Source organism: Poecilia mexicana, unplaced genomic scaffold, assembly GCF_051168715.1.
Source record: "Poecilia mexicana isolate PSO_F unplaced genomic scaffold, ASM5116871v1 scaffold_17, whole genome shotgun sequence".
Classification (NCBI taxonomy): domain Eukaryota; kingdom Metazoa; phylum Chordata; class Actinopteri; order Cyprinodontiformes; family Poeciliidae; genus Poecilia; species Poecilia mexicana.
In genome coordinates, this window is record NW_028263386.1 from 15420496 (window position 1) to 15442633 (window position 22138).

General features: G+C 39.6%; 2 protein-coding genes and 4 non-coding genes across 6 annotated transcripts; 1 reads left to right on the forward strand and 5 right to left on the reverse strand.

The window, feature by feature from the left end:
- Positions 1-6914: 6914 nt before the first annotated feature.
- Positions 6915-12068, reverse strand: LOC106929032 (transmembrane protein 275-like). Its single transcript, XM_088014947.1, has one exon. It carries the CDS (start codon positions 9008-9010, stop codon positions 8396-8398), a length of 615 nt encoding a protein of 204 aa, XP_087871073.1. The 5' UTR covers positions 9011-12068; the 3' UTR covers positions 6915-8395.
- Positions 12069-13410: 1342 nt separating this feature from the next.
- kncn (kinocilin) lies at positions 13411-18838 on the reverse strand. The gene is made up of 5 exons (XM_088014970.1): positions 18568-18838; positions 16456-16524; positions 16283-16348; positions 15411-15504; positions 13411-14407 (listed from the first exon to the last, which is right to left on the reverse strand). Exons 1-5 carry the CDS (start codon positions 18713-18715, stop codon positions 14332-14334), a joined length of 453 nt encoding a protein of 150 aa, XP_087871096.1. The 5' UTR covers positions 18716-18838; the 3' UTR covers positions 13411-14331.
- A 1080-nt stretch (positions 18839-19918) lies between these two features.
- trnag-ucc (transfer RNA glycine (anticodon UCC)) lies at positions 19919-19990 on the reverse strand. The gene has a single exon. It is a non-coding gene; the product is annotated as a tRNA-Gly (tRNA).
- Positions 19991-20655: 665 nt separating this feature from the next.
- On the reverse strand, positions 20656-20729 carry trnai-aau (transfer RNA isoleucine (anticodon AAU)). The gene has a single exon. It is a non-coding gene; the product is annotated as a tRNA-Ile (tRNA).
- Positions 20730-21308: 579 nt separating this feature from the next.
- Positions 21309-21380, forward strand: trnaw-cca (transfer RNA tryptophan (anticodon CCA)). The gene has a single exon. It is a non-coding gene; the product is annotated as a tRNA-Trp (tRNA).
- A 400-nt stretch (positions 21381-21780) lies between these two features.
- On the reverse strand, positions 21781-21852 carry trnap-agg (transfer RNA proline (anticodon AGG)). The gene has a single exon. It is a non-coding gene; the product is annotated as a tRNA-Pro (tRNA).
- Positions 21853-22138: the final 286 nt, after the last annotated feature.

Genomic DNA, 22138 nt, shown 5'->3' on the forward strand with positions numbered 1-22138 from the left:
CGAGGAACAGTCACACTGCAATGAGGAGGAGGACTTGTGACGACAATACCGAGGCTGTCCCCTGCTGGCCCCAGGGCCACATAAAGATCTGATTATTCCCCCCACCTCACCCCTCACCCCCACCTCTGTGCTCGTTGGCTGGTCTTGCAATCAGACAGTGGACTCAGTATTTCCCTTCCTGTTCCTGTGCTGAGCATTGGGGACTCTCCTGTGGTCTCTGCAGCCAGTGCACAGCACTTTAAGCAGAGCTGTTGTTTACAAGAGCCACTGTGGGAAAGTCATTAAAGTGTAAAGCATCCCTCTTTTATTTGTTTGCAAAGGACTCCTGGAAGAGGCTTCCCCTAAAGGCGGTGGATGGTAATGAGGGCTGACACTTACTGGGCCACCCCTGCGGGGCCATGTGTGACGATAGCCGCTGCCATGGCAAACCGATTCTCCGATAGAAAAACCAGCTTGTTGAAGAGTGGCTTCCTCTCTTCAACAGGTGGCCAGTGTCTACCACCAGCTCTAAACTAAACTGGCCTTTTGTTCCCGCAGGAAAAGTGCCCTCTGTTAGTGGTGCCATGCTATTGTCTGTGAAACTAAACACCTGACACATAACGGCTTAGGAGACGTTTATTTAAATATGGTCATTTGACTCCCACTGATCATATAGTAGATATTAGGCAGTGCACCTGACAGTGCACAAGTAAGCAGAAAGGGACCTCTCTTTCTTTCCCCTCAAAGAAGGGTGTCCTTGCAGGCTGTTATCAAAAGCATTAGAAAACCACAAAAGCAGACGTAAAAGCATCACGAGTGGCTTTCTGGGCTCCACCTAGAGGGTTGCCTTTACTGCCGGAGCACAAGTCCAGTTTGTGCTTATAAAACAATTAGAGGTGAATCAGTCTCCAGGTTATAAGTGATGCAGAGGGGACAAGAAGCACGCACAGAAAAAGCTGACATCGGATGGATGTTGATTTCCCGAGTGTGACGGCCTTCCCTGAAATGTGGAGCAGGGAAACCAGTCTGAAGCGGTCTGCTGTGCAGGAGTGTGTGTTTTTTTTTTTGTTTGTCTTTTTTTTCAATCATGTCCCTGTATTTCTTTGAACAAGCAGGGGCCTCTGCTGGCACTGAGTGGTACAACATGTTGTTTACCAAAACTTTTGTACCATGGGAGATCTCGATTACAGAGAGCTGAATTCTCAAACATAATCCCTAAAAGCCGTACTCTAACCGGTATCTTATCAGGGGGTAAAGTCTTCTCTCATTGGTTCAGATATGTGCATTTTTAGGGGCTACTATGGAGCCAGTCATCACCGTGTGTTATTTTGGTGTGGAGATTTTCGAAATTGACTGTTTGACAAGTCATCACCTTTAAATATTTGTTCACCAATGTTCTATTCTGAGTATGCGCATCGATTTGCTAAGATAAACAGAGGGTCACATGCATGAGAATAAACTTCAGAGAATCACCCAAAGACCGCATGCAGCAAAGAGAAACCGTCCGCACCCTGTATGCACTGAGACTGAGTGTAACTGAAACATCCAAAAGCAACATTGATTGACCAAATGGCTGCATGTCAGAAGGAAAAATTGATCGGAAGGCTCTACATTGATGTTTTTCCATGAAGCTGAATGGTTGCTCTGCTATCGCCATCAATTCCCAGACCTGCACTGATGTCCTTTCTGTGCATTACCAGCCCCCTTTCAGAGGGCCTACGTATAGATTGGTAAATAAAACAAAGATAGGTTATGCAACTGCCAAGCCACTTGAATATGTTGCCGTTTAGCAAGTGTGAATAGAGGAATTAGGAATGGCAAGGGATCCATTGTTAGCCCTGATTAATATGCAAGTCTCTGCAAGAAATACTACAGGGACACTGGTTGGTCTTGATCAAAGTCAGCAGGACTTTTTCTCCAGGTCTGTGAAAAACTTTGTTCTACTCAGGCATGGGAGAGGAGAGTTTGTGGACACTGGCTAAACGAGTCCTGCAGTTGCAAGTCCAGTCTGTACGTGGCACACAGAGTTAACCAAAACAACCCCAGTACCCCGTAGAACTAAGCCAGCTTTGTGTGTTTTCTGATCAAATCAGGTGTCCAAAGGTAGATGGAAAGCATTGTCGAGTAAACACATCCGCTGCAGGGTTGCAAAATGCAACACAACCTGAACACATGCTTACTCGCTTATTCGTTGTACACTCTTTAACATCCTTGCTGACCTGGAGAATGTGCGTGTAATGAAGTGTTTGAAACCCACAGTAAACGCAGCTAATTGATGGCCTTGTTCAGTTGAGTCTGAGCCCAGGGAGTCACCCTGTCCCATACATGCTCCTCTGCTCTACCACCCAGTCTCTCTTTAGAAGCGGACTGAACTGGGTTGGAGTTATATAACCAGTGTCTGTTCTCATAGATCCTCAGCAGCTCGTCTTCCCCTAATCTTTTCGGCTTGATTGCACCCTGCAGCCCCCTCCCTTCTTCTGCCGACTCATTCCATTCAGTGTTCCCGCGCACAAGCACATCAGCACAGGAGCACATGAACGGAGCATCTGAATCCGCCGTGCTCCGGTTTGGAGCGGATTTTGATGCACAAGTGCAGGTGTCAGTGTTTGTGTGTCTTTTCAGCATATGTGTGGGACAGTGGTGAAGAGGACTTGCGGTGGATGCATTTGAGAGTATGTATCTGGGATTCCATACGTAATGTGTGGAGGTTTTTTGGCACACGCTGTCTGAATCACTCTTACACGCTAACATTTATGTGGATGAGTAGAGACACTTATATGGACGTACGCATGGCAATGTGGAGGGTCCTGACACTCCGAGAATTTGGCTAAAACTAGAAACATTTCTATATTGCATCAATAACTTGCAGATGTAACATGCAGATAAAATTGTGTCAGCAGTTACTTTGCCTGATGACAGGTCTTTACATCTTTCAAACTGTGCAGCTTTTTGATGTTGATAGAAAATTACCATATTTTTAAATTGCTTTGTAAAAGTATTCTTATCAAATTGAACTTTTTTCATATTTTGCCACATTACATCTAAAGACTTAAGCGTTTGGAGTTTTATGTGACAGATTAACACAAAGCACTGCGAGCATGTGTGGAAAATATATCTACAAACAGGGAGGAGTCATTGGAGGAAATCTAAAGGATGACATAAAGAGGACCGTGTTGGTCTTTAAAGAAAAATGGAATATTTGGGTTCATTTGAGTCCAAATTGTCAAGATTCTGCATTGCTGAGTGTAGAATGGTAATAACACTTTGCCAAGTCCGGAGGACCCCAAAGCGCTTCACACTACATTTAGTTATTTAGTCATTCACCCGTTCACTCACACATTCACAAGCCGTCTCCGCTTGGCTCTCTGACCACCACCAGGCAAGGTGGGTGAAGTGTCTTGCCCAAGAACACAACGCTCAGGCAGATAGAGTCAGAATCAAACCAGCAGCCCACCTATCGTTTGCACCATCATGTTGCTGCAAATGACATAATCGGACTGCGTGCTCACTTCCTGCCCATGCTCCCAGGTTCCCACTATTACTCACACTCACAATAATGAGGAACACACTGCTAATGGAGACACACTGATCTTAAGGGGCTTAAGATCAGCTACATCCACATCTGTGTGAAACCACGTAATATCAGCTATGCTACTTCCATGTCGCCACAAATCCACCTCTGCGTTGAACCATTTGCTGTGTTTTGAAATATTTCTTTAGTTTTGCATAGTCTGTTTATGCTGTAGCTCTAGTCCAATTCATTTAAAATAATGTGTGTTATGTCACCATTACAACGTGCGGAAAGGTTCAGCATGTGTCACCACTTTGGCAAAGTACGGCATGTTCTTTTAATTTGCTGACCAGCTCCACCTAGCATTGGGAACATTGCTGTGGTGCAAAGAATAAACAAAAAAAAAAAGGTTGCATCTGTTGAAACCATTTTTAATTACCCACCCTGTGCCATCATGCAGGTGCGCCAAATAAGTTCTTCAGAATTTGCATATCACAGCCGGTAATAAGGAAGTCTGCATTCCCGTCCCATAGAACTATAAAACCCCATTGTTGTCTCTTGAAAGAATGCTTTGGCGATTTGCGTGCCCTGGAATGCTAAAGTGTGACATCCATCTGTCCTTCATTTTGTGATAATTAAGCTAAACTACATCATGGCACAGCTCCCTGATCTTTGCCCACCAAAACCATAAACATAAAAATGCTCCACTTAGAGCCGTAGGGAGTAAACTCTCCAGCATCAAGATGGCTAAACCTTTGCTGTGTTTTACAATCTGTTCATTCGAGACTGAGAGGCAGAGGACATAGGACAGTGTTTGGCAAGCGTCCCACAGGAGGGGTCTATTGGATCTGGGACTTACAATGAAACATAAAAGCAGTTTACAGCAGGAAGTGGGTGGATTGATGACTTTCCAAGAAATAAATATTGTCTGACACAGCATAGTCAAATAAAACCCCAATAAATGAAGTGGACACATGTCACTATCTGTGTCTTGGCTGAGTTTTTTTTTCCTGGCTCCTGCAGTCACAGGTAAACCTCAACCCACCATCTGCTTTCTGACGCTACTTTGACCACATTTTGGACAAGAAATGCAAATAAACTGCATTTGTGTCAAGATTATAAAATCCTATTTTAAAATCAGTTGTTCTCACTTCTTGTGCATGGATTTACAGTGCCTGGCCAAGGTACCCCCCTTGAACTTTTACATGTCATAACCTCATATTAAAACGTCTTTTATTGGTGTTTTATCTGATGAACCAGGACAAGGTTTTGGACAACTGTCAAGTGGACTGCTAAGGATACAGAGTTCACTATATTTTACGAAAACAAATTTGAAAGTGTGCAGTGCAGTTGTATCCATGCCCCGCAAAGTCAATTTATAGAATCACCTTTCGCTGCAGTTACAGTTGCAGATCTTGTGCGTTATGTCTCTACCAGCTGTGCACATCCAGAGACAGAAATATTTGCCCGTTCTTTGCAAAATAATTCAAGTTTAGATGAGCAGACTCTGAGGTCAATAATTTTCTAGCTCTCAAAAGATTTCTATTTTGATTTAGGTCTGGATTTTGATCAGGTCTCAGGACTATGTTTTAATCTAAACCCTTACAATGTCGCTCTGGTTGTAAGTGTAGGATAGTTGTCTACTGAAAAGTTAAGCCGAGTTGTTGCACAATCTGAAACAGGTGTTTTTTTAGGATCATCCTGTATTTTTCTCCATCTCCATCCTATGCCCCTTTTAAACAAAGCATCCCCACAGTATGATGCTGGACCAACCATGTTTCATAGTGGGGATCCTTCATTCAGGGAGAAGTGCATTGGTAGATTTTCACCCTACATGGCAGTTTGCATCTAGACTAAAAAGTTTAATTATTGTTTCATCTAATTTGACAAACTTATTTCACATGTTGTGGCTCTTGTGTTGCTTGTACAAAACGTTAATCTTAAGTCTTATTTCAACAAGGATTTTCTTCTTGCCAATCTTATCTATATTTGTATTTTTCATTTCAAGGCAACTGGTTTCACTTAATTTTATTTAGGAGATAGAGAACTTATACCATATGTGTCTAATAGAAATTCTGAGATTTCTATTAGACGAAGAAAAAACAAAAAAATCATCTTTTTATTTAACTTTGTAAATATGTGCTGTCTTGTTAGGATTTCTCGCTTTTTAAATAATATGCATTAGAGTAAATGTAAAAGGGGTATGAGAATATTTGCAACATAGACTTTAGAGGAAGAGAGGGAAAATATTAAGCATGAGAAAAGCTCTCCTACTCCATTTTTTTTCTGAGTCATTTTAACTAGGGCACCAGGAAATTCTCTGCCTTCACCATTTTATGTGGAAAGAAGAGCTTTATCTTCACAACCATCTTAGGGCAGGGAACTGGTTAATTCCAGGTGAAGCTTCACTGTCATGTTTTAAATTGTACACATCGTGTAAACACCTCTGTAATGATAAAAAAAAAACAAAAAAAAACACTTGTAAGAAAAGAATTGGCTCAGAGATATTTTCTTTCAATCACAATATGTCCTCCAGCACAGATTCAGCCTCATTAATTTCCAGTAAGCACTTGTTCTGATTTACTGGTATTTCTCTGCAGGTTGGAAAATGCAGGCAAGTTACGCAACGTTCGTTGCTACTCAAAGATGTGACATTAGCGCCCTCTGGTGGCAGTATTTTGTCCTGCCGCTTAAACGCTCCAGAAAAGCCAGATGGAGCTCATGTTGCACTCTTTGCTCAAGGCCATCTTGATTTAATGTGTTTATAGAGGAGACAAGATTTCTTGTCCTTCGCGCCACATTTTCAGCCAGCCTGCCTTGGCTTTTAGCACCAGAAATGTCAAACAGCGCTAAATCATTAAGATAAAGAATCAATTTGCCATAGAATTGATTGGGAAAACTTGACAAGTTATCTAGATCAACTTTCATTTTACAGCTCATGTAAAGCTTGTTGCAAAACCTTTGGAGAAGCCATTAAAACACAGGACAGAACACCGCCACGTCAAATGAGATTTCCCTAGTAACTCATTTTGAATGTTGTCGCACTCAATGTCATACAATTCGACTAATGATGAAGTGGAATATTCTTGATAAGAATCTAAACATGTTAAGTAGAGTGAATATTTAAGTTAAGAGACAATAATCTCAAACACACAGTGTTTCGCTGGGTTTGAATAAATTTGGTAAACTGATTCAGATCATTCCACGTTTTGAACATAATTTATGGAAAGAAATGTGAGTTGATCTCTTTTTATGTATGGATAAAAAGCAACATACTAGTTGCTATTACTGACATCTAGTATGCATTTTATGTCAACTGGCCCATCTGAAATATATTTCTTAAGATGCATTGTAATTGTTTTCTCCACTGTAAAAAATAATGTCCAGTTGGACCTCATTTCACATCGAAAGTAGAGCAGTCTCAATGAGTTTTCAATGATACGTCACACATGTATACCTGGAATTTTACTGAAAGAGCTCTTTTATTTATTTCTTTTATGCGATTCACATTTGGAATAGTTATTTTAAATTATAAACTTCACAAAAATAGTTTTGTCCTTTACAATTTGTTTTTTCAGCAGGTTCTTATGCTACCCAAAATAAAACCACAGACAAAACACCGACAATTCACGAGAATATTTGCATCTTCAAGTCTTTTGTTTTTCCAGAGCATGCACAAAAAAAAAAAAAACAACACAATCTCAGTGCTCTAACTTGGTATGAAACTGATCTTTATCAAGGGGGGGGGGGAAGTCATTTTGAGAGACAATGTTACAGTCGTTTATGATCTAGTTGGCTTTGATTGCGTGTACACTGTCGCTACTCCAAATACACATCTTAAAGGAAACATTTAGGCCATTGGCATGCACCACAAAAAAAAAAAAAAAATCTTCTGAGTCCAGAGCAACATAGAGGCTTTCTCGGGAAACTGCAGTTTGTACATTTCGATTAGCCCTCATTGAACTGATCCTGAAATTTTCGTCTAAGGCAACTTTCCTTTCAAAGGAAATCAGGGGTTTAACGTCTCCTGTGATCACACAGACTTATGGCTGATAAGAAGACATCACAGTGATTGGGAGCAGATGTAATCTCAGCTGTTATACTCCAATAAACCTGGTTTTGCAACGTCGTAAATAGTACATAACGGTGAGGTGAACGTCATGGGTTCACGCAAGTCTAAATCGAGCCCCACGATGAATTTAACAACAGATAAACGTTATCACAAGGTCTGGATAATGAAAAGAAACACGGTACTCACAGTGTTAGCTGTTGTGATGACAAAAGCTACAAGAATTATGCTTCCAAAGATTTGACAATATGCACCGTTTAGCACTGAGTTAATGTACTGCAAATATACTTGCTAAAGGTCTTGTGACTAGAAATTAGTCTCTGTTCGGAGAATGTTGCTTTGGGACCCCTTTGGCCTATAAAATCGTATGCCCCTAAAATAAGTTCAGCAATTCAGCAAATGCCAGATTCTGCCCTTTCACATGTAATTCCAGATTAAAAATGTGATCCAAGTTTTCTCTCAAACACTCTGAAATCTCCGCAGACAGTCGAGGTCAGCGGTGACCACAGGTGCGGCGAAAAAAAAAAAGTCTTCTGCTTCATTTCTGCATTGAAATTGTTCATAATGCCCTGGATTTAAACAAATTTATAAGGGAACAGCACAAAAGAGGTAGGAATTCGGAATTCCAAAAGCTTCAATTCACAAGTACGCCGACGTGTGTTCAACATTGCATGCTAACGACGTGTCGCACAGAAAGAGAAATCAAAACCACACTCTTCACAAATTTATATGGCATTACGTGAACAAGAGGACACAGTCGGTCCCAGCAACCAAACTCAGAAGCGTATGTACACACGACTAGAGCTCTGGATTTTATGAAGGTGTTTCTGCTTTTGCTAGGTGACCACTTCTTCTCGTGGCAGATTGAGCCTCACCTCCCCGCCCGCTGCTGCAGAAGCTGAGTACGTTGCCGTGGCAGAAGTGCAGGAAGGGCCATTGGTCTCCATGGTGAAGAGCTTGCAAGGTCCCTGTGGGGTCACACCAGGGGCCTCTCGTTCCGGGCTGGAGGCCCTGGATGATCCAACAGAGGATGTGGGGCTCAGCTGCACAGCTGTGGTGTCCTGCAGCGTGTGCTCGCTGGTCTCTATTTCGAACGCCGCACCACCGGCCAGCCCGCCGTGTCCCATCAATCCCGCCCCTCTGCCGCCCACCTTAGAGCCTCGAGAGCTGCTCGGGGGAGGGAGGCGGCTGCACACGCAGCAGGCGCCAAAGAAGGAGAAGGCCACCAGCAGCAGGACGGGTCCAATTATGATGGGAGGGTTGGCAGAAGGCACCAGTGTGCTGAAGGCGAATGCTCCCACCAGGGTGATGTTGAGTCCTGCCAACATGATGCATAGTCCACAGGCACAGCAAAGCGCCGGAGAGGGAAGGCCATGAGGACGAGACTTCTTCTTCTTCTTGGGCTCCTTTTTAGGCACAGAGGTGCTGTTGCTCCTGTCAGTGATGACCATGTTGTTACCTCCGGGACTTGTTTTTGTCTATCTTCTATCTTTATGGGCACAGAATGAAAACATAAACAGACTTCAGCAACTGACTATAACACATGTGTTCTCTGAGCTCATAATACTTTAATCTAACCACTGCAGTGTCCTTCCTGGGAGTTTATTTTATGCATCACTGAACACTAATCATTCATTGCTGTGTTGCCACAGAGCCCAGCAGAAGTGTTCATACACCGTGAACATTTCCACATTATGGCAAGTCGCAATCTCACACTCTGTGTGTGTTTTGCTGTGATTGTACGTGATACACCATCGAGAAGTTGGACGTGATTATACAGTGGAAGGAAAATTACGCTGTATTTTCTTTAAATCTTAAACGTATGTCACATTTGTATTTATCCCTCTCGAGCAAATGCTTTGTGGAACCACCTGTTGGCCACTTGGCTGCTTCTCTGAATGATGCTCTCCTCATTAGATATTCACAGCTTTGAGTGTCTAAGACCTTTTCAGTGTGCATTCTGAAAAGGTCACTAGTTTTCTCTAAAACAACTTTGAGGTATTTGTATCTGTAGTGGAAATAAACTAAACACAAATATATTTACTGATTAGGTGACTCCTGAAGGTCTTTGATGGCACTATATTTTATTTAAGGGTATACTGGAAAAAGAAAAAAAACAAAAAAAACAAAGAAATGTCAGAATGAAAAATATTGAATTTTCATTCTTCTGTAGGAAATAGAATAAAATAAAAACTCGGAATCCTTTTTCATGTTTCCCCCCCCCCCTCTTCATTACTACATGCTACATCGATTTAGCTTTAGCCCATCACAAGCTCAGTAAAAACCATTGAAGTTTTTTTTTGTAGTTGTGATGTTCAAGGAGTCTGATCACTTTTGCGAAGTACTCTACTTTATATTTTGAAAACAAAGAGAAGCCATAAACACACATGTAATTAAAAAGTATACATATTATAACTCAAGAGATGCAAGCAGTAAACAGTGACTACCATGTGCTTCATATCAGTGACTGGCACTTAAACTGTAGTGCTGACTGACATCCAAAGCCTGCATTACATAATCTGTAAGAAAGCATGATAATGCAGTCCTGAAATCATAAACCAATCTCCAAGATGTTCTTAGTAAAAATCCAGTTTTAAATATCAATTCTACAATTTAATTGATGGATTTCAAAGACAATTAATTGAGATAGACAAACAGCAAATGTGTTGAAGTAAATAATAGCACATAATTGTTAAATTCTTACAAAAAAAATAATAACGTACTTTCTTCTCTGCTGCTTAACAACTGAGGATGTCTGACAAGCATTGATGTGTATTTGCTCTGGATCAGAGAACTTAAATATTATCAGAAGTGTAGCTGCTACTTCAGGCCAGAAAGGCTTTTGGTACACATTTGCTATCAAATAATTTTACATTTCAAATTTATTCCAGTTTGCATGTATTCAGCATGTTAGAGCTAAGAAGAGTATGGCGTCTTTCATATCTTGTGCAAGTGTAAATTGGCTTTTGTCAGAATGCATGTCCCAAACATTAAGATATGCTGATTCTATGTAAAAAAAATAAAAAAAAATAAAAAATAAAAATAATAATAATAATAAAATAAACAAATCTGAATAAATCCTTACCCATTATGTCAACCCAGTAAAGGTGCTTCCATTGTTACTCCATTAGATTTTCACGGTGATCCCCCGTTTCTTCATAGTCGCATGTAATTACTGACACGCTAAAAGGCTGCATCAACAACAAACGGATATTGGGCATCCTGCGTTCGTTGCTCTTTTTCTCCCTCCCCCTTTCAACCCCGAGCTGCCCAAGTCATGAGAGGAATTCAATCAGTGGCACAGGAAACACCAGACAAAGCTGTGGGGTGTCAAATCCGGCAGGAGACAGAAGATTATTTAGGTGAGACGGCAGTTCTTTGGAGCTGACTCGCCGCTCCAGATGTGGACCGGAGGAGAGATGCTCGTTGTAGCGCCTGATAGGTCACGTAAATGGCGGATCCACACAGTGTGTCCGAGGCATCTTCCTATCTGACTGGGTAAAGGATTCATGTCTCCTTAATTCATATCTGATGAGTGCCGCGCAGAGCTCATGCCCTCCTCTGTGGACCGCTGGATGCGATGAGCTGTTCTCCACGTCAGCGATCCATCCATCAGTGGGTCGTTGTATGGCAAGCTGATTTACCACATAATTAGAAAAGGATTTTTTTTAAGACTTTCTGTGAAAAGCTTTTACCATTAGATACTTTTTTCTTTTCTTTTTTTCTTTTTTTTTTTACACATATTAAAGTTAATAGCTATTCCAAAAAAGTCAAAACTGAGGTAGACGTCTACAATCTCAAAACAACACGAGTAAAGTCAAGAAACGATATAAAATTTTGTGAGGGTGATTTTATGCAGTGCAAAGACATTGTCACGTGTGCAATCGTTAATTAGATGCCAGCCAATGATTTTTTTTTTTTTACATGGAAATGGAGACTGGAGTTTTTGCACCACCATTGACCTTCCTGTGTGAAACAAGTACTGAAAACAAAACAAACGTCTCCGGTCTGAGTATCAAATGAAAAAGCAAAGCACTTCAGCAATCAATAAAATAATGATTATTTAAACCACTCTAATTGTATGATATGTGACTATTGCCCAGCTTTACGGTTTTTTTTGTTTTTTTTTTACCTTTTGCTGGAGGTATAAAATATTAGTTATTTGCATGCTGATATGGAAATTTGATCTCTAAATATATAAAATATGTGCTTTTATTTTACATCTCCAGAATTAAGCCCACCAGTAACAGTGGGATTTGTACTTATCTGAAATGTGTTGCTTATAAACTGTTACTTTCTTAAACTCACCAACTATTTTTTGGAGCTGACATGCTTAAACATAAACGGGAAATTGACATTCTTTGTCAAAGACTTGAGGTACCTAATACGTACAAAAGAAAGAGTACATCTTTGAGTAGTTCAACTTTTTGAAAAGCTGAAATACATAAATTTTTAGCAAATAAATATTAATAAAATGTTTTAGAAGCTTTTGTTTCTTTGACAGGTAAGTTCCAGAGGCCTATCAGTTGATAGATCCCATTTACAGAAAGAATGGTATAATTAATAATTAGGTTCAGTAACACTTTATTTGAAGGGGGTTGAATAAGACTGACATGACACTTTCATAAACATGACATAACACCTGTCATGAACATCAATAAGCCTTCATGAATGTTTATGACTGTTGTCATAAAGCGTCATTCAGTAAATTATTACACTTTTAATACAAAGTTGACATTATTCAAAATGTCTTTGTTATGACAACTTGACATTAACCAAGAAATCATTACTGATATAAATTTGTTATAAAAGTATTACTGATTGCACTTTAAAAATTAGGTAACTTTATGTTATTAAAGGTAAAGTTTAAACAGTAATGATTTCCTGGTTAATGTCAAGTTGTCATAACAAAGACATTTTGAATAATGTCAACTTTGTAATAAAAGTGTCATAATTTACCGAATGACGCTTTATGACAACAGTCATAAATATTCATGAAGACTTATTGATGTTCATGACAGGTGTTATGTCATGTTTATGACAGTGTCATGACAGTCTTATTCAACCCCCTTCAAATAAAGTGTTACCTAAGGTTCTCTATATGATTAGAACTTAAGTGAATAACATGAGCAATCACAAGCCTTCATTTCAATACCCATTTAATGAAACCTGACAGTGATTTAAAGAGACATAAAATGACATTCTCTTAAAGCAGTATGTGATTTTTGGAGTCAGATATCTTTTTATACAACAGAAATCTACTTTGGATCTTGAATAAGTATTTAGATTCAGATTAACCTATTAATCTGGTTTTATACAAAATAAAGAAAATGTTTATTTAAAACAAGTAGATGTCTTCTTCTGGGCCTTAAACAGAAACTAATTTTAAAAACTCCCAAACTAGCAGGAGGATAATTATATCATCTATGATTTTCCGTACCCCACTCATCGTGAAGTGGATCTGAATGAAGATGAAGAGCGTTGAAGCCTCTTTTTGTCAGCTTGCCTTTATTCTACGTGTGTCTAATATGCTTGATTTAGATCTTTGCACATGAAATTTAAATCTCTTTGTAGATTTTCTTGAAAGGGAAATGTGATTAAATGAGCAATAAAACAGCTGCTGCTGCTCAAAGACCAGCTTACACAGAAATGGAGGAGGAAAGCTAGGTGAGATGTTTTCCTGTGGATTTTGAGATGACTTTTAAAACAAATTTAAATTTGAAAAGTATTTATTGCAAGAGCATCAGCACAGAATAACTTCAATCAGAGGTTAATTACTTGAAGAATCCCAATGATTATCAAGAGATGCGTGATATTAATGTCATACGCAAGAAAAGGATTGGACATAATGTTAAGTTAAATCAAATTTATTAATAAGCCGACCTGCACCAGGACACATTAAACTAGTAAATGTTTTATATCAACGTAAAGGTAAGTTTTTAGTCCAGGCAATCTGAAATTACTGAAAGTAAAATAGCAATGAAAAGAAAAACAGATGACAGCTTAACCTGATTAAACGCTTTGTACTTAAAACGGGTCTGTTTTGGTGTATTTTAGTAATCACCATACAATTCTACACTGACATGCTTTCTTGTCAACTGATTGAACAAAAGCCCTGAATACTGTAATGTTCTTCACATGCGCATTCATGGTTGCCCTCGGTGACGCAGGAGGATTGCATGGTGAGGCATTCTTGTTTGAAGTCTCACAATAAAGCTGCCGGCAACCATTAAGGCACTGCTGAATCCTCAGGTACCTGTTCCTTAGGTACCTGTTGGTTAAGCCTTATCAACGCGACTCTGCATCATTCATCCTCACAGCACGCCATGTTTTATTGTGAGACAGCAGCCTTCCTACCATCACCACCTTCCAAGCAGCAGCTGTTCTCCCTGCGTCGTCCTGAATATGCTCATTATGTCGCACGGTGGGGGAGCAGGTCACCGTGTGAACGTATTACATATCGCTGTTTGTGACAACACACGCACTTTGCTTTGCCTTTATGAAGGAACTAACCTTCAATTTAATTCTACTCTTAACATCACGCAAGCCCAATGAGCTTCACCTCCATCACAGGTTTCGAGATTTAACTTTAACAAATCTAAAAAAAAATAAATAAAAAAAAAATATGGATTTAGTTTTTGTAGGTTTATTAGACCACATCATTCATATAAAAAGAGGGAACTGCAATCTGCGGTTGAGCTTTAACAACAGTTGATTAAAGAATACTGCTGCCAGGGGAGAGTTGTTGGTGGAGTCATGTGACATGGTGACATCACGGAAGGTCTTGAGCAGTGGGTGACTGTTTCATTTTCCGTCTCGATAAGACATCTGGCATGTCTGAAGAAGTCCTGCAACAGACCAATGCGTGAGTCATGCTGGCAATGAAGGCTATGTGGTGGGTGTCAGTGTGTGACAGAACTGAAAAAGATAAAAAGAGGGAGAGAAAAAAAAGACACATAAAGAAAAACATATCAGAAGAAGATTGGGTTGGATGAATCTATTCCACACATGTTCATTACTTTTCAGTGGACTTGTTGATATTCAGAGAACTGTAAAAATGTTTGAGCATTGGTCTATGGCACCTATGTGTTTCACTCAGTCAGGTTTTATTTTATCATAGCTAGTTCAGCTTTTTTTTTTATTATCCTACCATGTTAAAGACTGGGCTCATTATTTATATGTAAACAATTGGCATTGGAACACATATGTCCTAAATGTAAAACAAACACATTGTTAAGGACATCTATCCAGAGTCTCCTATAAAATATACTTATACTCTTGCCTTAATTTTCACCCCCAAAACACTTACATGTCAGTTAATGGGTCCATCAGGACACCGGCATCCTCATGGCAGTTAGAGGGTTAAAAACATCTTTTTGCAACAACTCGGTTTTAGTCCTGTCATATTAATTAAAATTAACAGCATCTTACGCTTTAAAGAAAGTCTACAGGTGTTTGGTCTGTCTATAGGCATTTGCACATGTGTGATGTGCAAAGAACATGTTTCTTTAACAGGTCTCTATATACATTCAACAGCTATTTTATTAGGTACATCTGTCCAAGTGCTTGTTAGCAAAAATAGCAAATCAGCCAGTCGCCCGGCAGCAACTTGCTGCGTTAAAACATCCAGATGTTGTGAAGAAAACTTTCTGAAGTTCAAACTGTGCATCAGAAGGAAGAAGAAATGTGATTTTAGTGACTTTGAATGTGGCTGATTTACCAGAGGCAAAACCATTTCTCCGATTTTCTGGGAACCGAGTATTAGGAAGATGTACCTAATAAAGTGGCCAGTACAAGCATGTTTACTTTATATTCAGTTCAGTTAATCTTATTTCTATTTTCAGTTCGTACCCCTCCTCTGAATTGGGCTCAGCAGCTGGTCCTCCCTCCACAAAGGTTCCCATTCGACTCTTTGAGCGCTCCAGTTGGAGTTGACTCTGAGTGCCTAAGAGGACCACAGGAAAGAGGACAGAGCACGATGCAGTAATGAGTTTGGTAGCTGAATTGCACCATGGATTATTTTTCAGTATAATTTTACTGAAGAAATTTTAACGTACAAAATTCTGGCAACCACAGAATTTTACCATATACATAAGGATTTCATCATATTTATGCAGTATAATCCACATAAACATGGTTAATACTGTATTTATACTGAAAAATTCTGGCAACCACAGCTGTTGGCATTTTACCATAAATTAGAGACATCTCTATTTTACAGTCTAAAGCCAGATTTGTGGAATGCTTATGTTTACACTCGATTCTTCTAGTTGCTCACTGGACCTCTACAGCTCCTCCAGAGTTACCACGGACCTCTTTGCTTCCCAACTATGTTTTTTCACCCCTGAGGCCTTTGTAGAACAGTTGCATTTTTATGAGGTTAAATTGAACACTGGCTGACTCTAATTAGGGAAATTATGAAGGCAGTGGATTGCACTGGATTTCATTTAGGAACCTGGAGTAAAACAATGCATGTCTCATTTTTCACATTTTAATCAATTATTGTTTTCTGTCTATTTTATATGTATCTCCTATTTTGCGTTTGTCTGTTGCAAAACTTAAAGTACATAAAAGTTTGTAGTTGTAGCCTGGCAAAATGTGAAAAAGTTCTAAATATGTACTTATTGGCTTTCTGACCTATTTGCAGATGTCAAAATGAATAATAAATGCAGGTGAACTAAGATCCCTGGAGTTTCAGCTGCCTCCACTCCGTTTCCACTCACCCTCTCGTCTCAGTGTCTCAGCCGGTTGATCAGCGTTAGCCACAGTGGGGTGAACTCTGAAGTTTCCTAGAAGGATATAAAAGGTGGAATAATATTTAGATGGAGAAAAACTTTTGTGTATTTTAATAAGTGAGAAATTCAATCTATGTCCGGTTTAAAAAAAAAAAACTTACCAAAAGATGGCAGGATGTTGTTGATATTCAGCCAAGCTTTTATGAAGGGATAGATTGAAATGAGCAAGCCTGCAAAGCGGAAAGTGGCAATAATGTTTTTGATGAATGGTCTGAAATTGCTTCATAATTTGCATGTTGCGACTAGTTAATTTACTTCGAGAAGTAACCTAATTGCTTTTGATGCCTGGAAGATAGAAGAAAGTCTGAAAAATAGAAGATGGTCTATTTCACTATGACACAGATGATTGGGAATTTTTCATTGTATATCAAAGTGTAAGCCTTCCCAGTATGATCCTTACATCCGATACAAGATGAGATGCTTCTTCTAGTTCAGTTCAAAGTGCAAAGTGGCATCTGAATCGCATGGTTTTGGCACCTTTCTGTAGTCCTGCGCCCCCAATCAGCACCTTTATTGATTTTTCTTATTAGTCTAAGGAGCTGGCATTACAGCCTGGCAGCTCCTGAGGGTGGTTGTGATGCATGTCTGCGCTTAAAATGTCATGAAACTGCAGAAGGAGGGTAAACAATCTGCAGAGAACACTCTGTTCATACTCATTAGTCAGCCTGTGTGTCGGAGGCGGCATCGAGCCACACAAGCCCCAAAAAACACATAATTAAGGACGTCTGCTGCTCAGTCGCACAAAATCCTGCGAGAGTGAAAGTATCAGTCACGCTGCGGTGCACAGATTGTATTTGCGAATGCAGGTAGCCGCACGTTAGCAAGACAAATTAATTATTAAAAGCTGATCAACTCCTCAGCGAGAATGAGTTTCTCATTAACTATGCATACACATGCTGATGTTGTCTTCCACAGATCACAAGCGCTGCCCTTTCCTCTTTCTCTCCAGGAAACCAGTCCAGACACGCTTTTATCAGAGCAGCTCCTACGGCTATCAGCTGGCTCTGGTTACAGTCTTGTATCAAATGAACATTGGATGGAAGAAGTCGCTAGTCGCAGACCTTAACATTTTACTTTTACTTCAATGCATTATGCATATTATATATCGGGTGAATTCAGCTAATGTCCTGCCATTGTACATGTAAAGAATCTTCCTGCGTAATCCAATCTTAGAATAGGTACATCTGTTCTGTCAAGGAGAAATGGAGATAGTTCTTGGAGAACACCAACGAACAAAAGCATCAAGAAGATGAAAGAACACAGCAGACGCATCAGGGATAATATTATGGAAAAGTAAAAAAAAAAAAAAAAAAAGATTATGAAACAAAATTGCACCTTTGAACATTTAAAGAAAAAAACACTATTGGTGAAAGAATCCATAAGAAGGCTTTTATGACTCATGACTCATGTCAAGTTTGAAGAGGAAACATTTTGGTCAGATAAGACAATAGTTTAACTCAAATCTCTAGTCACTCTAGTCTACAAGTAAAACTAACCTAACAATAAAACATTTTTAGTGGCACAATCATGCTGTGGAGATGTTTTGTTGTTTTTTTGTTGTTCTTTTTAACAGGGAAATGGAAGCTTGTCGGAGTTTCTTGGAAAGATGGATGGAGCTAAATATGAGGTAATCCTGGAAGTAGAGGTATCAAAGGATTTAAGACTGAGGTAGAGGTTAACTTTTAAGTGAGATGATTACCATGAGCATATGGACAGTTTAGATTAAAAAAAAACAAAAAAAAACAGTTTCATATGTTTCAATGGCTGAAGCCTTGACAGGATTCATCCAGTCAGACAAAGGTTGGGCTTTTTTGCAAAGAAAAATTAACAAAAATGCTACATCTCAAAAGTGTTAAGCAAGTAAAAACATATCCTAAAAACTTGCAGTTTGCAGTCTTTTACTAAATACAGGAGGAGACCATACTTTTTATATTTTTATCTTTTTAAAGGAAATCCTATTGTGAGGAACTGCAAGGTCCTTTGGGTTCGGCTACTTAGTAGAAACAGTCATTTCAAACCAAACCAAATAATTACCATCAAAGTGATACAAAGCTTAAAATGTTCAGCCAACTATTACAAAAAAGTTGTTAGAAACTCCTTTTACCTTGTCTTATTTAGAACTTTCTAAATAGCTTTGCAACATCTGCAAATGATAATCTGAAAAGCAAATAAGCAAACCAAAGTGTTTCTCATTCGGAGTTACAGACTCTCACCGAGGCCTCCAGCTCCCAGGAAGATTCCTCCTACAGCATCAGCATCACATTCCCTGGACACCCCGATGATGATGCAGCCGGCAACAATGGCAAACAGGGCTGAGCCCACTCGTAGCCCATGGTACTGCCCGATGCTAACAGGGTTCATTCAGCAGGTGGAGGTCCCCCACCTGCCACACTCACCCACACACTCTTTTACAGCCCAGGTAATAACTGGGGAACCAAACTCTGCCTCAGCTCAGGCTCTGACTTCCACCAACAGCCACTCCCATACTCGTGCATCGCTCTCTCTGACACAGAAACACTTTCCCTGGTTTAGACTGTCCTCTGTTTCGTAAGGGATCTCATGAATCTTTAAAGTGGAGATCTGGTTTCTATTGCATCTGGAAATTAGGACAGTTGAAGAAGCCCTGACTCGTATGACAGGGAATTCTCCCTTAAATCTGATCACAATCCTTGACCAGAGCATCCGGTATCATGAGCTCCGTTTGTGGAAAAACACAGGGAGGAGCAGGAGGCAAAGAGAAAAGGCAACAATTAGAGAGTGAGCCTATGTGTGACTTCTATGAGTTGCTTGTGAGCTTGAAGGGAATGTGTAATGAAAGGTTCAGAATCCTCTGTGGCGGGGCCCGAGGCCATCCACAAAGGCATGCAGTTGCCATAGGAATAGCATATCCATGGCAACACAGGAAAAAGAGGAGGGTAAGCAGGATTAACACTTGTTGAACAGGGTAACAAATTAACTTACAGCACTCTGTGGAGGAGAAACAGCCACACATTTCCTCCACAGGTCAAATCTCTGTCTTCATTCAAATGTCAAGATTCGTCATAAATTAGTGTGACTAATATTAAAAAGTATGTGTGTGTGTACTCACACGGGTATCTCATGGCATCTCATTCTCTTCTCAGCCTTTATCATTTGTGACACTTTAAAAATGAGCTTACATGTTCACTTCTTTTGCTTACATGGATTTAGTACACAGTTAACAGACGGTGGAAGTCCTGCAGGACTTAAGAACAGAAAAAATCCTAATTCAGTTTGATTCAAACTTGCTACAAAACAGAGATAACATGTTTTTTTTGTTTTTTTTTGTTTGCTTTTCACTTCAGTGCCAGATTAAATGCTTGGAATGAATTTGTTTTATGACATGTTTCCTGTTTCTTACGAAGACTGTTCTTAGATGATGAAAACACATATTTGGTTTACCCTATTACAATTATGGAACAATAATCCAAGTGTAGTTACAGAAATAAGTAACTGTACATGTTCAAAAATCCATGAATAATATTTGGGAAACTAATTTGAAACAGCTCACATCAATATCTTCCTTTTCAGAGAAAAAAAAATGTCTGCGTTGGCCGGGAATCGAACCCGGGTCAACTGCTTGGAAGGCAGCTATGCTAACCACTATACCACCAACGCCACGGATCACTAACATGCGGCCTGAAGAAATTTAAACAATGTGCATTCTATATATTTTTGTATATAGTCTGTTGTTCATCTGGCCACTATGTCTGTAACTGCTGTTTTCATTCATTTTTTTCAGTTTTAGCTAGTCGACTGCCTTGATTATTACACATACTGCGAGAATCACATTGCTCTCTTGTATTTCTAGCGTTAGCAGTGTAAAAAACAGTTTCCATTGTGGCGGACGGAACTAGACTTTTAAATAAGGGGCGGCCGGAGAGTATGGAGCTAAAACAATCTCATAATTCACAAATGCACAGATCGAGATTACCAAATGCACAAGATCCACAAATGCACAGTACGAGATCCACAGATGTAGAGAAGGAGATCCACAAATGCAAAGGATGAGATACACAACTGTACAAGATCCATTTGTGGATATTGATATGTGCATTTGTGAATTATGAGACTGGTTTAGCTCCATAGAGAGTGGGTAAAGATTGAAAATAAATGACCATCCTGACTGAGCCTAAGTTATTTTGCAGAGAAATATTGGTGGAAACTTTAGTCTCCAAAGCTAACAGACACAAAACATCTTCTTAAATTTAGTTAGGTTAGGCTACAACTATTGTTGTATAGCACTTTGCATGACAGTAACACTTTACTTAAAGAAAAGTTCTTGGCCCGTACGGGGATCGAACCCGCGACCTTGGCGTTATTAGCACCACGCTCTAACCAACTGAGCTAACCGGCCATGAGTCGCCAACGGAGAACATGTTTGTAAAACTGAATGTCTCATAAATGAAATGCTTGGGCTATAAGGACTTCAGGTGGAGATTATCTGAAAAGCCCCTAGAGTCTTTTTTTACATGAGGCTAATGAACTGCAGTTACAGCAGAAAGCAATTCATAGTTTAGGTACAGCAAGTAACGCGCTATTTGGCCCCCAGCGACATTTCAGGGGCGCTGTTTCTCCCCCTTCAATAACCGCTAAAGTGCATTTTGAGTGGCAGAGAGCGACACATCGACGTAAAGAGAAGTCAAAACCGTGGAATAAAGCTTGTACTCCACCACACGACTAATATATGCGGTGTAATATGATTCGCTCCATGGTCAAATATCCGACCCACCAATCTCGTTCTTATACCTCCATTTGGGTCTCAACTGCTTCTAAAAATAAAGTGCTTTAAAAAAAAAATCCTAGCTGTCTTTGGCAGTAAGTCAATGGGTTTTGATGATCTCTCTAACGCTGAGTCACGACCGACATGCAATTAACCATTTAATATCTCGTATACAAGGATATCAGCATTTGCCATGCCGTTACTTCTTCGACAGACCTCGTGGCGCAACGGTAGCGCGTCTGACTCCAGATCAGAAGGTTGCGTGTTCAAATCACGTCGGGGTCAATTCTTTTTAAAGCAAATTGCTTCTCTTAAGTCAACTATAGTTGTTCAATGCTTTATTCATCCTACCTGCAATTCCAGAATCAAAGTGCAGGGAGTAAAACATTAAGCATATACAAAGTACTATGCTATGTACACTTAAAAGTTGGTGACAATAAAAATATGTGAAATATAAAATGCTAGGAAAAATGGCAAATGCAGAATTTACAACACGTACTGCTGAAAATCAGCCAATGGAAAAAAAAAGTTGCTGTTGTATATTTATGCAAAAACAGACCACTTACAGCTCAGAACAAGAACACCTTTGTAAAGAGAGCGCATTTACGTACGTCGGGGACAGTACTAGTCTACTATCAACAACAGTGCAGAAAGAGCAATTTTTAAAAAGGAGAAGAAAAAAAGAGGGCTCGTCCGGGATTTGAACCCGGGACCTCTCGCACCCTAAGCGAGAATCATACCCCTAGACCAACGAGCCAAGATGCTGTAATATTATGCGGTATCACAACACAACGTTTGACAAGGGATTGAATTATATTTTTTGGTATGGCAAATGTTAGAATACTTTATGAGAAAGGCATGATATTTCTGCCTGTTACGGTCTCTGTTTCACTATTCGGTTATAACAGTCCGTAAAAGGGAAGACGTAGATTATTAAGTTTAATCAAATCTAAATTCATAGAAAACAAAGAGGAACTCGCCTCACAGATAATTAGAAAACTCTTTAAAATAGCTTACAACATTGAACAAAACGTGTTGAATTA

Bases quoted from the DNA above. Each gene is read 5' to 3' on its own strand.
- LOC106929032 (XM_088014947.1), bottom strand. From the start codon at position 9,010: ATGGTCATCACTGACAGGAGCAACAGCACCTCTGTGCCTAAAAAGGAG.
- kncn (XM_088014970.1), bottom strand. From the start codon at position 18,715: ATGAACCCTGTTAGCATCGGGCAGTACCATGGGCTACGAGTGGGCTCA. The intron at 15,505-16,282 runs GTGAGTGGAAAC...TGGTCCTCTTAG, and splicing joins TGAGACACTGAGACGAGAGG to GCACTCAGAGTCAACTCCAA. The intron at 14,408-15,410 runs GTACGAACTGAA...GGTCTGTTGCAG, and splicing joins GAGCCCAATTCAGAGGAGGG to GACTTCTTCAGACATGCCAG.